Source organism: Phocoena sinus, chromosome 1, assembly GCF_008692025.1.
Source record: "Phocoena sinus isolate mPhoSin1 chromosome 1, mPhoSin1.pri, whole genome shotgun sequence".
Taxonomy (NCBI): Eukaryota; Metazoa; Chordata; class Mammalia; order Artiodactyla; family Phocoenidae; genus Phocoena; species Phocoena sinus.
In genome coordinates, this window is record NC_045763.1 from 185,283,068 (window position 1) to 185,299,549 (window position 16,482).

A 16,482-nucleotide genomic window follows, 5' to 3' on the forward strand; every position below is an offset into this window, starting at 1 on the left:
AAAACGCTGGGGCAGGGCAGGACCAGCAGGCTAAGGTCACGCCTTCCGCCTGCTCCAGGCCTGCTGGGCTGGGACGCTTGCCCACAGGTCACCGAGGGACAGGACTGATGTGTGTGCACTGTTAGGCAGTCCGTAAGCCCTGGCTCATTTAATCCTTACGAGGACCCTGGGAGTTTGGTGGTGTTCAACCATTTTTATGGATGAAGAAACCAAGGGTCATAGTGATTAAGAAAGAGCCCGATGTCTGGCAGGTAAACCAAGGAGAGAGTTGGCCTCAGCGCTCTTTTCCTCTTTGCTTTCTTTCTTTCTTTTTTTTTTCCCCCTTGAAAATAGATTTAATCTTATTCAAATTAGAAATGTTCAGCATTTTCCTCTTTGCTTTCTTGAGTGTAAAGTGGAGGTAACGTTGGAATCCACCTTGGGGTTGTTGTGAGAATTAAATGGGATTAGAGTAAGTCCCCTCCACACGAACGAGTTCAGTTCCGAGAGCGCGTCTGTAAATCCTATTTGTCTGTAAGTCCAACAAAGTTAGCCTAGGTACCCGACTTACACACTGGTTATAGAGTACTGTACTGTAGTAGGTTTATAACACTTTACACACAAACAATACATAAAAACCAGACACAAAAAATAAAGAAGACATTTTTAATCTTACAGTCCAGTACCTTGAAAAGGACAATATTACAGGACAACAGCTGGTATCCAGGGCCTGGCATCGAGTGACAGGCAGGAAGAGTTACTGACTGGAGGAGGGAGAGGAGGTGGGAGACGGTAGAGCTGAAGGATCGCCAGCAACAGGAGACGGAGGCAAGCTGCCATTTCACCCAGGCCTGATGTTGATGGCACAGGTTCCTTGCTGGATTCAATTCTTTCCACCCTCTTGAAAAAACGATCCAGTGATGTCTGGGTAGTAGCTCTTTTCTTCTCATCACAGATGACACGGTAGCACTGGGTTGCATCCTGAATGGCTGCTGCCACCTTTGGGTACCATTCTAGGTTCGGGTCCTGTACCTCATAAACTAACAGCGCCTCCTCAAATAAAGAAAATCCCCTGCCGTTTCCTGTGTCCTGAATCCCTCCAGTTCCTCAGTTGCTTCTTCTTCCTCCTGTCCCTCTTCGTCCTTTCTCTGGGCCTCCGATTCCATCACGTCCTCATTAGTGAGCTCCTCGTGTTGCACAGCAAGGAGTTCAGTGAAGTCCTTTCGCAGGTCTAGCTCCAGCTTCTCGCTGAGGGTCACTACGTTGCTGAAGACCTCTTCGGACTTCTGATCTACCTTCTCACATCCACAAAAATCAGGAACAAACTGTGGGCAAGGGTTCTTCCAAACCCCATTCGTGGTGACCGCCATTCCCTCACACCATGCAGAGTCAGTGTTTTTATGGTCTTGTAGATGTTATACTCCTTCCAAAGCCGTCCCTAGGTTGTTCCTGATTTGTCAGTTACCTTTAGGGCCTGACGAAAAGTGTGACATAAATAATATTTCTTGCAAGTCGCTCTTACTCCCTGGTCCATAGGTTGGATGAGCAACGTAGTATCCGGTGACAGATGCACTGCTTTGACGTGGGGATGAAAGTCATCCATGGATGGGGGGTGGCCCAGAGCACTGTCGAGCAGCAAAAGAATGTTTTGCTGGGACGTCTTCCAAGCAATATTTCTCTACCTCTGGGATAAAGTGGTGGTAAACCAGTCCTGGAACGTGGCCTGTGTATACAGGATTTGGGGTTACGCTTCCACGCAACAGGAAGAGAGCCCTTGGCTGTGTGTTTAAGGGTTCTCGGGTTCTCTGGATGATAAACTAAGAGAGGCTTCAGCTTCAGTTCACCGGAAGCATGGCCGCCAAACAACAGTTAGCCTGTCCTTTGCTGCTTTACAGCCCGGCATCAACTTTTCCTCCTTAGTGATGTAACTTCGGTCTCGCATCCTCTTCCAGTACAGTTGCGTCTCATCCGCATTAAAAACCTGGTTGGGTAAATACACACCATCATCAATAATTTCTCAAAGTGTTTCCGGAAGTTCCCGGACAGCCACCCTCTCTGCCCTTGCTCCCTCTCCACTTACTTCTGCGTTGTGAAGGTTGGCTCTAGCCTTGAACCGATGAAACCAGCCGTGGCTGGCATTAAGAGACGTGCCCTCTGATTCTTTGCCGTGTTTCTTCTTCAGGTCTTCATAAAGGCTTTTAGCCTTCTCTTGAATCAGCATTGAGCTGAGTGGGACTCAGCGCTGATGTCGATCCTGCGTCCGCACACTGAGAAGTTTCTCCATCTCCTCCATCACTTTTCCACGCTTCTTCGATATTTTGTCAACATCGTCGGCATGGCAGACTTCCCATGTTCCATGATCTTGTCCTCGTTCTTTAGATTCGTGCCAATGATCGAACGATTCATGGTATTAGAATGAGCGAAGTCTAACATCTTTTTGCCTTGCTCCACCCTCTCAGTTACTTTCACTTTTGTTTCCATCGTTATCGCTTGGCGCTTCTTAGCGGTACCAGCTACATCACCGCTGCTTTTACGCTTGCTTTCAGACATCCTGGGCTTGAAATAAAGGTACTCTACTACTGCACTCTACACAGTACTGCAAAGTACACAAAAACACAACCATTTGTAGAGGATGCACGCACGTGACGATGTACGCCAGACGCGGGAACTAACTTACGTGACTGGACACGCGAACGCACGTTCGCATCTTTGAAGGTTCGTATGTAGGGGACTTACTGTATTTGGATAAAGGTTAGCCTGTGCCTGACACAAAGTGGGCCTCCAGGAAACGCCGGCTGTTACACAATCGCAGTACTGTGATTCCTTTGTGTGCAGGGTATCTTGGAGGGCAGTGACACAGAAACCACCCTCAGGGTCTCTCAGATAATGTGGGAAGGCGAGACTGGGCTAAGGTGGGACTCCTCAGGAATCAGGCATCCTCAGGGATGTACCAGGGGCCAGGCCCTCTGGTTGGAGAAAAGTAGAAGGAGCCTGGTGGGGTTCGGGGAGAGACAACAGGAGAGAGACTGCAGGCCTCAGAGGGCTGTGGAATCCTGCGGGCTCAGGGACTGAGTAAAAGACAACCCCCTGGTGAGTCTGGGGCTGATTCCAGGAGCCCACGGGATGGCGGTGGTCTCGGGTAAAACGTCCATGAGGGATCCTGCGTGTTGACTGGCCCTGTCCTGCTCTGACATCCTCTGAAGTTTTCTCTGGCCTGTCCCCGATGGGGTCGGTGTCCTCTGTGGCCCTCATCACAGCCCGTCCAGTGGAGGGAGGGGGGAGGAGGGAGGCGCAGGGGGAGCCACAGTGAGCACGGCCCGGGGAGGACGCAGCTCACAGCCTGCCCGCTGCCTTCTCTCCCGCAGAGACCTGAGCATGAACAACCTCACGGAGCTCCGGCCTGGCCTCTTCCTCAACCTGCGCTTCCTGGAGGAGCTGTGAGTAGATGGGGGGCTGGAGGCGGGCACTGTGACCTCTGACACAGGGAACCGGGGGTCACCAGGGGGACGGGTGGAGCCAGCGGAAATGGCCTTGGGGAGCTGTTCTGAGCGGGGTCAGCCCCACCTGCCCAGGTGTGGGCCCGAGGGGGGCAGTGGGGACAGAGGAACTCGGACATCCAGCCTCTCCCTCCCTGAAGCCGACCGGCTTTCTGTCAACGCTGCTTCTCTCCCTGGGGTCGTCCTTGACCTGCCCTTGCCCCCTGTGTCCGGCCGCCGGCCGCTCCCCAGGTCATGGTGGTTCTTCCTCTGAAGGTCCCCCGTACCTATCCCTGCTGCTGCTGCCGCCCTGATGTCCCCTCCCCTGGGGCGGCCGCAGCCCCTAAGGACAGATCACCTACCTCCTCTCTGACACACTCTGCCCATCTCAGGGTGCCTCTTACCAGCTCCACAGCCTTCTCTGGCTCCCCACAATCCAAAGGAGCTTCTTCGAGGACCCTCCCTCACCTGGCCCAAGCCCACCCGGCCAGCTTTGCTCCAAGGAGGCCCGTCCCCCTGCCCGTCCCTAGAGCCCTCCTGCATCTGAGCAGATTCCCCCTCCAGCCCGGCAGGCCCACCGTCTCTCTCTCCACTCTGTCAGGGCCAACACAAGGCCCACTTCCTTCAGGAAGTCCTCCCTGGTTGATCCCTCCCCATGGCCTGGAGCCCTGCAGGCTGGCCTCGTGCTCTAGCGCCTCACGTGAGAGAGTCATCTCCTTGGCCAGAGTGCCCGCTGTCCCCTGCAGGCAGCCAGGACACCTGCTCCCAGCCCTGCCCCGCTCCTCACCCAACCCCCAGCCTGCTGGTTCTTGTCTGGGCATCACCACTGATCCTGGGGCTCTACCAGCTTTGCTTAAACTCTCAGACTGGGGGCTCCTGGCCCTGACCCACTCCTCCTGCACAGCCCTCCTCACCCTGGCCCTAGGCACGGCCCCCCAAGGGTGCACTCGGTCTGCCCAGAGCAGACGAGAGGGTGCCTCGTGTGGGCACCCGGGCTCGCCACGTCAGCGAGTGGGCAGGGTGGGTGGGGACGCCTTCCAAGGAGGAATTTGAAGGCTGTTCTCAAAGGAAGGGACAGAGTGAGAGGCAGCAGAGAGGCCGTCGAGGTGGCGGGGCCCAGCTTGGTGGGAATGAAAAGCAGGACAGAGGCCTAGGAGCCGGGCTGGCGACACGGGCACAGCCTGAGCCCTGGGGCTGCCGGTCCTCCACGCCCCACTCCCCGAGGGGCTGGGCCCACCTAGGGAACCCAAGCTAGTAACCCCAAAGGTCATGATGCCTTTCCATGTGTTGTTTTTTAAAACAACAAATGTCAAATAACAAGACTCAGTGTGTGTGTGTGTGTGTTTATTGGCCATACCACGCTGCATGAGGGATCTTAGTTCCCCGACCAGGGATTGAACCTGCGCCCCCTGCAGCAGAAGCGCAGAGTACTAATCACCTGACCGCCAGGCAAGTCCCCTAGTAGAGATATATTTTTTAAAAATAGCTTCTGAGCTGTGTCAGCACGATTTCCGCATCGGCAGTTGGCCGATGTTCTCTCAGTGAGAACTGATGTGCCCAGCGATGCCTGAGAGCCTCTGCCCCGCCCTCAGCAGACTCTGCCCCGCCCTCAGCAGACTGCTCCGCCAGGCTGAGCACTGAGGACGCCCGTCAGCGTCAGCGTATTCCGTCCTGTTCGCTCCTTTCAGAGTTGAGGGTCACCCATGACAAACGTGGAAGCGCTTAATTAGACCGCAGGGTTAGACTAATTGCGACACCCCGTTCCCTGCCCCCTGGACTAGTGGGGTTGTCTGTGTGGTTGAGGGCACCGGGAGACCCAGACACACCCGTCTGATCTAACTCCACTGGTGACGGGAGACAACGCAGGGGGATGGTGGGTAAGCAGGTCAGCGCTGTGGATGGACGTGGTGGATGTGGGCCTAGTGGTAATCGGGTCCAGGGAGACACCAGGCACCCTCTGTGACCCGAGCCTCGGTTTCCTCCTCTGAAGGCTGGGGGTCCTGGTGGGCCCCCTGCAGGGTCATGGTGCCGTTGGCAGTGCAGTTACACCAGCAGCCTCCCTCCCACGTCCCAGGATGCTGACCCAGGGCCACCACCCTGCCTGGCTCCCTGCCAGCATCACCCACCGGCCCTTCTCTCTGACTTGCAGGCGTCTCTCCGGAAACCGCCTCTCGCACATCCCGGGACAGGCGTTCTCTGGTCTCTACAGCCTGAAAATCCTGTAAGTCTAAGTCCCACTTTACATGGAGATGCAGCCTGGAGAACTCTGGGCAGATGGAAGTTTCCTAACCTGTGTCTTGGTTTGCCACTGGCCTGATCATTTCCTTATCTTCACTTTTCATTTTAATTATTTCCATAGCTTTGCTTTTGCCCTGTCTGTAACAAACTTTGTGATTTGTAAACAAACGTATAACAGCACCTGATGCTTAGGCCACAATGTAGGGAAGTGACCTCCTCTCCTTTCTGTAACGTGAATAGTGCCCGTTAGCACAGGTCTTTGAGGGTCGAGGTCAGATTCAGACCCACGTGCCCCCCCGGAACTCTCAGGCCGGGTGGGTAGGACAGTTTCTGAAGAGGAGGAATCTCCGCTGGTTTCCTCTGGACCCCCTTCCTCTCGAGCCCCAGCCTTGGTCTCTGGCTATAGCACTGAGTCCCGTTCTCTCTGCAAACGTGTCCCGTCCTCCAGTTCCTAGGTGTCTCTGTCCCTGAAGCAAAAGGAAAGTGAGAATTGAAAAGGACCTTGTGTTATTCTCTTCCATTGAGCTCACAGCCCATTGGACAAAAGGGGACGCTATGGCACCCTCTCCCCAAACCCAGTCCACAGCTCACCTTGTCCCAACTGCAACTGTCCTCCCTGGGCCCCACTCCTGCTCTTGTGATGAGTGTGGGTGAAAGGAGGTGGGAGAAGGGGATGCGGGGGGTCTGAGGGTGGATCCGAGAGGCTCCTCGGGAGGGCTCGTCACCACAGGGATTGGCTTGGGAAGAAGAGGAGGAGCCTGGGGGCTGATCCTGGAGCATCTGAAATTCCCCCAAAGTGGTGAGCCGCTCCCACGCTCTCCTGCCCCCTCAGCCCCAACTTGACCGGCAGGTCTTCTTTGTAGAGTTGAGTGGGTTGTTCACTGCACAAGACCATCACCTGAGCGGTGAGAAGGGGCTGAAATCTAGCCCTGTGCCAGCCTTGGGGCTACTTCCATCTAGAAAAGAATATCTTTCTAATTTGCTCCAAGTTGTCAATGGGCTGGCGGTGGCCCTGCCCGCTTGGCCTGTGAGCTCCAGGCTTCCAGCCTGTCAGCAGCCCCCAGACCACCTCCAAGTGTTCTCCTTTCTCCACGTTGTCTGACTCCGGGGCTCTGGCTCCAGGGCTCTGGCCTCTCACACTGCCCTACTCCCTCTCTGCCCGTGGGCGCTCTGCTTCTGTTCCCTGTCCCTCCTTCCTTCCACTCTGCTGCAGACCCTGCTCTTCCATCCTGCCGGCCCTCAGTCCTTCCTGCCTCTTCTCTCGGTCTGTCTGTCCCGCTCCCACCAGCATCGCTTCCCCAGGGGTGGGGAGGCCCCCGGAGCCAGACGTAGCCCAGGTGGCCTGCATGGTGGCGTGTCCTTGCCCAGCGGCAGGCCCAGACCTGCAGCCGGATTGGTGAGCGGGGGATCTATCTGCTGGGCCTTCAGAAGATGTGAGACTCGCGTCCCATTCCTAAGCCACCAGCTTCGGGTCGAGCCTCTTTCTTCTTCGCCTGCGTCAGGCAGTTAATCAAAGCCTCCCGGAAGCCGCAGCCCCGCCCCCTGGACACCATGCGGACTAGGGGGTCGGGCGGCAGGAGAGGCTGCAGCTGGAGAGGAGGGCAGCCAGGCAGTCCATTCCCACCGCCACTGACCCCAAACTGCCCCCCTGAGGACACCCCAGTTCCCCAAAGCCTTCGTGTCCACTTCTCTGCTTCAGAGATGGGTGGGTGGTCTTGGGGGGATGGTGCCCGCCTACTCAGCGTCTTCACAGCAGGGATGCCACTTGCATCTGGGCAAGAAGTACCTCCTGGCGTCCGCCACGGTTTCTCTTCTGCAGTGCCTTCCCTACTTGTTTTCAGACCTGCGAGAAAAATAGAGCAGTAAAGCCCGCCGTCAGCACGATAACCTCTTTCTGTGCTGGGAGGCGGTCACTTTAGCTGCTCCAGGGGCCCCTATCTGAACTTCATCTTCTTCTGGTGGGTGAGGCCCGGCTGTCCCTGCAGGGCACTCTGCCTCCCCCTTGCCCTTCTGGAGGCAAAGGACCAAAAAAGGGGGTTCCCTCTCTGATCCTCTCCGAGCGGCTGTGGCAGAACCCCTCCCTGTCCCTCCCGCCCAGCCCCACACCTGACCTGGAAGTCTTACTCCTAGGGTCCCTGCCTTCCTGTGCCGGTTCTCCAAGCCTCTGGCCAGGCTTGGGTCAAGCGGGTCAGCCCCTGCCCCGTGCCTTTTCCTGCGACTGTAGGTGGGGATCCCTGTCCTGCAGAGTCCTGAAGCTGAGAGCCCAGACACACTGCCCCCCCCCCCCCCCACCAGAGCTGTCCTCAGGGAAGCCACAGTTCTTTCTGACCCAGGTGTGTAGAGAGATGCCTGGACCTCTGAGGGCACCTGCCCTGTGCCCGTCGGGGCAGGTGAGGGGCAGATGTGGCCGGAGCTCCTGTATGGGGTAATACCTAGAGGGAGGGTGGACGGCATGCCTGGCACACAGTAGGTCTTCCTGGAGGTCCCTCCCAGTTCCAGAGCAGCCTATCCTGCAATAGGTGCTGTTCCTGGGGCTATACGTGGCCCAGGAGGGCCTGACGGGTGTGCGGGTCAGGGTGGGACAACTTCCTTCTTTCCTGCCCCCCGCTCTTCCCTGACCCCCCGCGGGGCCCGCCCCACGTGCCCCCCCCTCCTCTCCAGAGGCCAACAGGGAAGGACGTTCCAGTGGCAGCGGCCACCCAGGTCCTCCCTTAGGGCCGGGCGAGCAGGACCCTTGCCCAGGGCCCTGAGGCTTCAGGGACTCCCCGAGGCCCTGGAGCGGCCTCCTCACAATTTTCTGAGCACAGCTCTGGTGGCCAGGGTTGGCTGGGGTCAGCAGTGCCACTGGAGGCCCCAGACCCCAGTTTCTCCCTTTCTCGCTCTGACTCACTGCCCCGCGGGTCCAGGAGGGCAGCCTCCCTAGCGGATCGTGCCCCCGGCTGGCATGTTCCTGCTTTTGTGGGGTCATGTGTGATGGTGTCACCAGATGGTGCTGACACTCCGATCTGGGTGCCTCAAGTTGTCTCTATAGACACACACACCACAAGGACAGACTTGCCTGGGCCCTGCGCATCCTCCCCTTCCCCGAAGAAAACCCAGCCTCTCGGCTGCAGACGGAGAAACTGAGGCCTGCGGAGGAAATCGTGCATTTGCCCACGTCCTTCCAGAGCAGACGGCCAGAGGATCCCGCGTTCCGCTCCCCGGCCTTTTCCCCGAAGTCCCTCTGGGGCACTGTCTCAGCCCCGTGCACAGCGCCCTGGACCTCCAGCCAGGGAGGGGTGGGACAGGACTCTGGGCTCTGAGGCTGGGCTCCGGCATGGCGGCAGGCAGGCGGGCGGGTGGGCGTCCTTCAAGCCGCCTCTTCCCCTCACAGGATGCTGCAGAACAACCTGCTGGGAGGGATCCCTGCCGAGGCGCTGTGGGAACTGCGGAGCCTGCAGTCTCTGTGAGTCGGAGGTGGGGCTGGGGGCGGGCCTGGGCACCCCTTCCTCCCTGCACCCCCCGACCCACGTCCCGACAGTGTGCTCCTGGCTTTTGTTTCTTCAGGGGGCTGTCATCGTCATATGTCATGTGTACGAGCGCGTGTGTATCTCGCGGCGGGAAGGCACCCAGATCCTGTGGAGGACTGTGGGGATGGGACCTCCCTGGGTGGGGCCCCTGGGGCCGCCCGCCGTCCTGGGATGTCTGGCCTTCTGCCGTGAAGTCTGGGTGGGCATTGGAGGCTGCTGCCCTAAAGAAGCGTCAGGAAGGGTCTGTCTCGTCAGGAAGGAGCTCACCTGCTCTGACCCTGGGGCTTTGGTAGCGGGGGAGCGTTCAAACTCAGACAGACGTCTCCCCGCATCCCAGACTCACGGGCCCCCATGACCCGTCCAGCCCTCCATGGAACGCTGCAGTTCCTGTCCTGTCCACTAGGGGCATCCAGAAGGGATGTCATCCAGAGCATCAAAGAGGTTTCCATGGGGGAAAAGACTTCCAATGGACGTCTTCACACTTACTTAGACGTTCATGTTTTCCCTGTGACTTGCATCTTCTGCGTGCTTGGGGACTCTGAGGGTCTTGTCTTTTACACGCTTGGGCCACACAGGCACTTCCTGCACTTTCTGAGACATGGAGGCCCTGCGGCCGGGAGACTAGACGGCCAGCTCCCTCCGTGGCCGTGCCCCCTGCTGCCCGGGGGGTCAGGGTGGGGATGGGGACACAGGCCCAGGGCCCCCTGGGTCTGAGGCCGCCGAGAGGGCGTTGCCTCTTGCAGTCCTGTGAAGACACCACTGGCGGCGGGCCGGCTGGCTCTGGTCTGAACCGCTGGTCTCTGATCGTCTCTGTGCCCAGCTGCCCGCCTCCCCATGGGGGGCGGTTACCCCCCCGCCCCCCGACACCTCAGGGGGTTTCACAAAGAGCAAGTACGCAGCGAATGTGGGGAGGACCTGGGGCAGCTGTGCCGTGCGGGATACAGCTGTCACGTAGTTCATTTAGCTTTTTGCCCGCCTGTTCATTTCACACGTGTTTTTGAAGCTTTGCTGCGGAGGCAAAAGCCGAGTTTTTTGCCCCTTGAAGGATTAGTAAGTGTCAACCGGGTGAAGGGGCAGGAAAGGACATTCCAGACAGAGGGAACAGCACGTGCAGAGACTGGGAGAGAAGAAGGAACTGAGCGGGCCGTGGAGAGTGTGCACGGGGGCGAGCTTGGCTGGCTGTGTGGGGGCTGGGGGCTGGTGGAAGGGCAGGAGCGAACGAGATCCGGAATCCACGAGAGATGAGGAGGACCTTGCCCAGGATCCCGGCTTCATGCTCAGGGCCCTGGGGAGCCATCAACAGGACCTTCAGCTGGAGTTTGCACCACCGCAGATCACCCTGGCAGCAGTCAAGGAGGACAGCCCGGAGACGGGGAGCTGGTGCCGGGCTCCTACGCCAAGGGAACGTGACGGGGCCGGAGGAAAGGTGGGGGCAGTGGCTAAAGGAACAGCGGACTGGCTCTGGGAATATCAAGAAGCCCGGTTGTCAGGGCTCTGGGCTCAGAACGCCTGGGTTCAAATCTCAGCTCCTTCATTCACTCCCTGTAAGGCCTGCAGCGGCCTGGCCTGTGTGCTTCGCCTTTTTCAGTAAAAGGGAGGTGGTGAAAGGGTCTGTGTCCCTCGATAGGACAGAAAGGAGCTACTACTACCACCATCACTCCTGGGGATGGTGGTGTTGACCGGACGCGGGCGCCCAGAGAAAGGAAGAGTCGTATTGACCGCCAGCTCTCTGGCCTGGACACCTGGGTGGACAGAGAGGCTGGTCAGCTACAGCCTGGCCCGCGGTGGGGACTTAGTGAGAACGTGTTGAACGAGTGAGTCGTGAACCCCAGGGGAGGCGCCAGGGAGGGCACAGGGCAAGGGGGACGCCGAGGCCCCTTGGGACATGTTGGGTTTGCGGTACCTGCCGGTGGGGTGACCGGGCATCTGGGATAAGTTGGAGCACAGGTCACTCTGCCTGCAGGACATCAGAGTGCGTGTGCCTGTGTGTGTGCTGGGGAGAAGGGGGGCGTCGCCCTACCTGAAGCTTCTGTTTGGTGGGTGTTACCTCAAAGTGACACGCTGTCCACCTGACTCAGGCCCCTCCATCCAGGAGGGGTCAGGAGTAGCAGGCCCAGACTGCCGGGCTGAGCGGAGAGGGGGGAATGGCTTCCGTCAAGCGCCCTGCGTGCCGGCGCCACGTGCGGCGTCACACCCACGTGATCCGGTTCCATCCTCACACGCCCCTGTGACAGTGGCCGTCTCTGTCATCAGATGGGGGAACAGAGGCTCCGACCGGCTCAGGGCCTCCCGCAGTCAGAGCTGGCACCTGGGGCGGCAGGTCCACAGCAGCCAAGCCCCCGGGACTCAGGTCCCCAGGGAAGGCTGTTCCTCGCCTCCCCTGGGCACACTCCCACGGACATTCCTGGAATGTCCATGGAGGTTCTGTCCCGTGGTGCACGGGACAGGAAGCGGGTTTGGGTGGGAGGAGCGGTAAGAGGATGGGCCCGGGCACGCAGCCCGATGTGGCATCCAGGCTCTTGGGCCCCCCATCACCCCCCCGGCCCCTGCATACACTTGCTTCCTCCCCGACCGGTGTGGGAGGGCGAGGGTGGCTGTGCCAGATGTGTCACGCCAGGCTAGAGCCACGGCCAAGAGAAACCACGGCAGCCACAGGAGCCTGGGGGAAAAGAGAAACTGGGTGGGGGTGAGGCAGGGCCGGGGGTGGCAGGGGAGTCCACGGAAGAGCAGAGAAACAGCCCAGAAAGACCTCAGGCCTGGTCCGGGTGGGGCCTGAGAGGAATCAGAAAGGCCCAGTGGCAGGATTAAATTAGGGGAGAAAACAGAAAACAGTCCCATCCTGGACACGCTGGAAGGAGCACGTCACCACAAGGGCAGCCTCACGACACCGCCGCTCTCTGCCGAGCTGGGGAAACGAGTCCAGGGCGGTGCGGACTCTAGCCCGAGACCCCCGTCAGAAGCAGCGCAGCCCCGTCCGAGACACACCGGGGCCTGTGCTGGGGGAGGGAGGGGGAGGGGTGCCTGTGCCCGAATCACCTGTGACGGCTGCACGCTTGGTCTCTGGGGGCTGGCGCAGTGGGTGGTCCCTCTGCAAACACGCCCGTCTCCTGGGAACCTCCTGCCTGTGGGGCAAGGAGGAAAGTGGCCCAGCCATGCCACCCAGCGCACAGGCTCTTAGAGGACAGGGATCGCGGGTCTTCCTGGGGGGCTTCTGAGCAGATCCCCCTTGTTCCGTATCTCTGACCCTTCTCTGAGGCACAGCTGTCCCCCAGACCAATGATGACCAGCACTTACGGCCCCTTCCGTGTGTGAGCCGCTGGTACTCACACCTCACTTCACCTTGGGGCTCTGTGGGATGGTTAGACCGCTAACCTCGTCACCCCATGCCACAGATGAGGAAACTGAGGCACAGCTGGTGCAGGGACTCGGTGGAAGGGACACAGACAGTACGTAGCAGAGCCGGGGTCAAAGCTCAGGCAGCCTGGCCCAGGGTCCACGCGCACACCGTGACACTCAGCCACCCCCCAGGGCCATGCTGAGGGCACTGGGCCATCGGGGGCTCTGGGACCATGTGTCTCCAGCGCATCTCCTCCCAGGGCTGGCCTTGGAGCGTACGCCCCGCTGGAGAATGCCCACGGACGCTGGTTCGGCCTGCATCTGTCTGCACCCTGGGATTCCGGGGTTGGGTGGGGCCGGTTGGGCCGATGTAACAGAGTGCCATAGGTGGGTGGCTCAGGAGTTGTTTATTTCTAGCAGCTGGAGGCTGGCAGGCTGCGATCGGGGCCCGTGGTGGAGCTCTGGTGAGCGAGGGCCTCTTCCGAGCTGCAGACGGTGCCCTCGCGTTGGGGGAGCAGAGATGGGCAGAAGCGTTCTCCTGACCCGTGAGGGCTCTGATCCCTCCCAAATGCCTCACCTCCTAATTCCATCGTATGGAAGAGGGTGAGGTCTTCAACATGCGGATTTCAGGGGACACAGATGTTCGGTCCATGACACGTGGACGGTGTTGGTTGCCAGGGGAGCCCAGGCTGCTGACACTCTGGTATCGCCGTGGATCCCTAGAGACCCCTGGTGCTGATCAGACCCCCAGACGCTCCTCAGGAGAGGCCGTGAGGCTGCTTGTGCCTGATAGCCATTGACTCGTGAAGAGCTTTAGTACTCTGTCGCCAAAAACAGCGCTTCCGGCCCAGCCATGCGAGGAGCAGCCTGTGCACTACAGCCCACTGACTGACAGCGCTTGGGGGAGGCTGGCTGCAGCTTCCCACTGGGGTAGAGGCGGAGCCGGCTGTGCATGGGAGGGCGTCCCTCGGGGAAGCGTTTTCTCAGACCTCTGAGCGCCGGGGGAAGGAGGAGGGCTTCACGGGGACAAGGACGGTGTCTTCGGGGCAGGGGCCCAGGCAGAGAACGGCTCACACCGCCTGGAGGGACCGTGTCAAGCAGTGGTTCTCCGGGCGGGGGCCCTGGGCGCCGGCGCCAGCGTCTCCTGGGAACCTGTCAGACGTAGCCTCCCAGGCCCCACCCGCACCAGCTGAATCAGAACCTCTGAAGGTGCGGCCCGCAATCGCGTTTCCACGAGCCCCCCACCCCGCTGGATTCTGATGCCCGTAGAAGAGTAAGAGCCAGTTATGGACGAAAAGGACCCCCCAGCCCCCCTGGGCGGCTTCAAATAGCAGACTCGGACGCTTGCACAGTCTGGAGGCCGCAGGCCAAGACGAAGGTGTCAGCAGGGCGGGTCCTCCTCAGAGCCTCCTCCCGTGGCTGTCAGCTGCCAGTGTTCCTCGTGGCCACATCGCCCGTCCTCACGAGGCCCCTCTCTGCTTGTGCCTCTCACAGGACACTTGTCACTGGGTTTAGGGCCACCCCAATAATCCAGGTGATCTCACCTTGAGATCCCTAACTTAGGGGTCTCACCTGCAAAGACTCTTTTCCAAATGCAGTTCTTCCATGCACAAGTTCTGGGAGTTAGGATGACAACGCACCTTCTTGGGAGGCACCACCCAGCCCAGCCAGGGGTGTGAGGGGGACAGAGGGCCGGTGAGGGTCCCGTGGAGAGTGGCAGGGTGATAGCTGGGCGTTGAGTCAGAAGGAGACCAGAGGCTTAGCCAGGGTGGCGGTCCATGAGTCAGCCGGGCAGGGGGCGGCGTCTACCCAGCACGGACCGGCACCAGCGGGAGGTGGGACACGGGCCTGGAGGTCTGGGTGGCTCTGACCCTGGCGATGCCCGGTCTGCCATGGACAAGCCCCCGAGGTGCCCCGAGCTCTCAGGTGATCCAGTGGATATGGTCAGCGCCGCCCAACTTGCCTGCTGGCCAGAGAAAGCCCAAAGCCCGGCCGTGCTGTGGGGCCCACCGAGGGGTCCCCAGGGACCACGAGGTGGCACATGGCCTCCCTGGCATGGCTATTTCGGGCCCCATGATTATATGCTACTGTATTTGAATCTCCCCAAGGTTCCGGGAGTTGATTACTACATGCGTCTGGGTCAGAGGCTGCTTCGAGGTGGGTGGGTGGGCGGGCACGCGGGCAGCCCCCTGCGTGTGACGAAGGTCTCAACACGGGTAATTTGGCTCCCGGGGAACTAGGAGAGTGTCCGCGTGGGCTGGGCCCTGGGATCCTGTGAGCATTCTTTCAGCCATAAATGCTGGTCTGGGAGAGAGTTGGCCCAAGCTGGGCCACCAAGGAGCAGCGTGGTCCTCAGCCCTTGTGGGTCTCCTCAGCCCCGTGGAGCACCTAGAGGCCTAGGCCTGAGAGACCTGGGAGAGGCAGGGGCACCTAGGGCGGGGGCGGGAGCTGGCCACTCAGACTGAGATTAGGTGCACATGGGCCCCGGGCAGAGCCAAGAAGTGGGGTGACCCCCCCCCGCCATGGGGAGATGACAGAGGCAAGGTTCCTCCCTCCTGCGTTAGTGCCTCTTCCTGAGCAGCCGATGCCAGTGTGGAGATATGGCCTGGGTTCTGGGTACGTGTGGAGGGCAGAGGAGATCCAACCCCTGGTGTCCACCTGTCCGTCCATCCATCCATACATACATCCATACATACATCCATCTTCCCTTCCTCCCTCCCTGCATCCACCCATCCATCCATCATCCATCCATCCATCCAACCATCCATCCATCCAACCAACCATCCATGCATCTGTCCACCTACCATCCATCCATCCATCCATGCATCCATCCACCCATCCATCCATGCATCCGTCCATCCACCCATCCATCCATGCATCCGTCCACCCATCCATCCATCCTTCCGTCCATCCTTCCGTCCATCCATGCATCCGTCCATCCATCCATCCATCCATGCATCCGTCCACCCATCCATCCATGCATCCGTCCATCCATCCATCCATCCATGCATCCGTCCACCCATCCATCCATCCTTCCGTCCATCCGTTCACTTGCTTATTCAAGCCTGAAATGCCTGAGCTCAAGAGTAAAACAAGGGCCCTGCCTTTCAGCAGCTCGTGCTTCGACGTGGGAATATCACACACCTAGACCCCCATCCCCACCCACACACCATGGACTTAAGCTTCTGAGACAGAAAAGTCAGGGCAGGTGAATGTGATGTAAAGTCAGTGTAGACAAGTGAAGCAGAGCTGATGGACGTGGTGAAGCCCAGTGTGTGTAATGAGAATCACACTTGTGGTTCTGGCTTGTTGAACGCCTGCTGTGGTACCAGGATCTAGGCTAATGCTCAGTAGATGTCCCCTCACTCATTGCTGGTGACACATCTCTGTGGGATGTTCCATGGTCCCCATTTTACAGATGAGGAATGAAGGTTCAGGGAGTTGATCACAGAACTGGTAAACAGTTTGCTGGGAGCTCACCACCTCGTTTCAGAATTCCATCCTACTGAAGCCTTAGAGCCCAGAGGGAGGTGAGGGGTGGCCAGATCCCAGCCAGGAAGAGGTGGGGACAGCATCTGTGTGCCGGCCACCAGCCTACCACTGGGGGCTCCCCTGCCCCCACTCCCCGGCCACGCAGCCGTCCGTCTGTCCGTCCGTCCGGGGAGAGAAGACTGGTCAGGGGCTGGGAAGGGGCGATCTTTTTTGAGAGTCTGTGAGTAATCGTCCACCTGTTTCTGGCCTTTGGCGCCCAGGTGGTGTCCAGCCGCTCGCTGGTGTGTGGGAGTCTGCACACCAGCCGGAAAAGGCCACAGGTGCCTGGGCTCCTGCTTGGGCCACCACAGAGGCCGCAGGGTGGAGGCTGCCCGCCCAGGCGCAGGGCCTCAGAGTACCAGGGGGAGGCGGCGGGTCACTGGGTCCAGGCAGGGGTGGGGACTCTTTCGGCG

General features: G+C 59.5%; 1 protein-coding gene across 1 annotated transcript in view; it reads left to right on the forward strand.

Moving 5' to 3' along the window:
- LGR6 (leucine rich repeat containing G protein-coupled receptor 6) overlaps positions 1–16,482 on the forward strand; it is a 95,465-nt gene that overhangs the window by 21,559 nt on the left and 57,424 nt on the right. Inside the window, 3 exon segments of the mRNA XM_032646230.1 lie at positions 3,345–3,416; positions 5,605–5,676; positions 9,067–9,138. Of these exon segments, the coding sequence (XP_032502121.1) occupies positions 3,345–3,416; positions 5,605–5,676; positions 9,067–9,138 (216 nt within the window).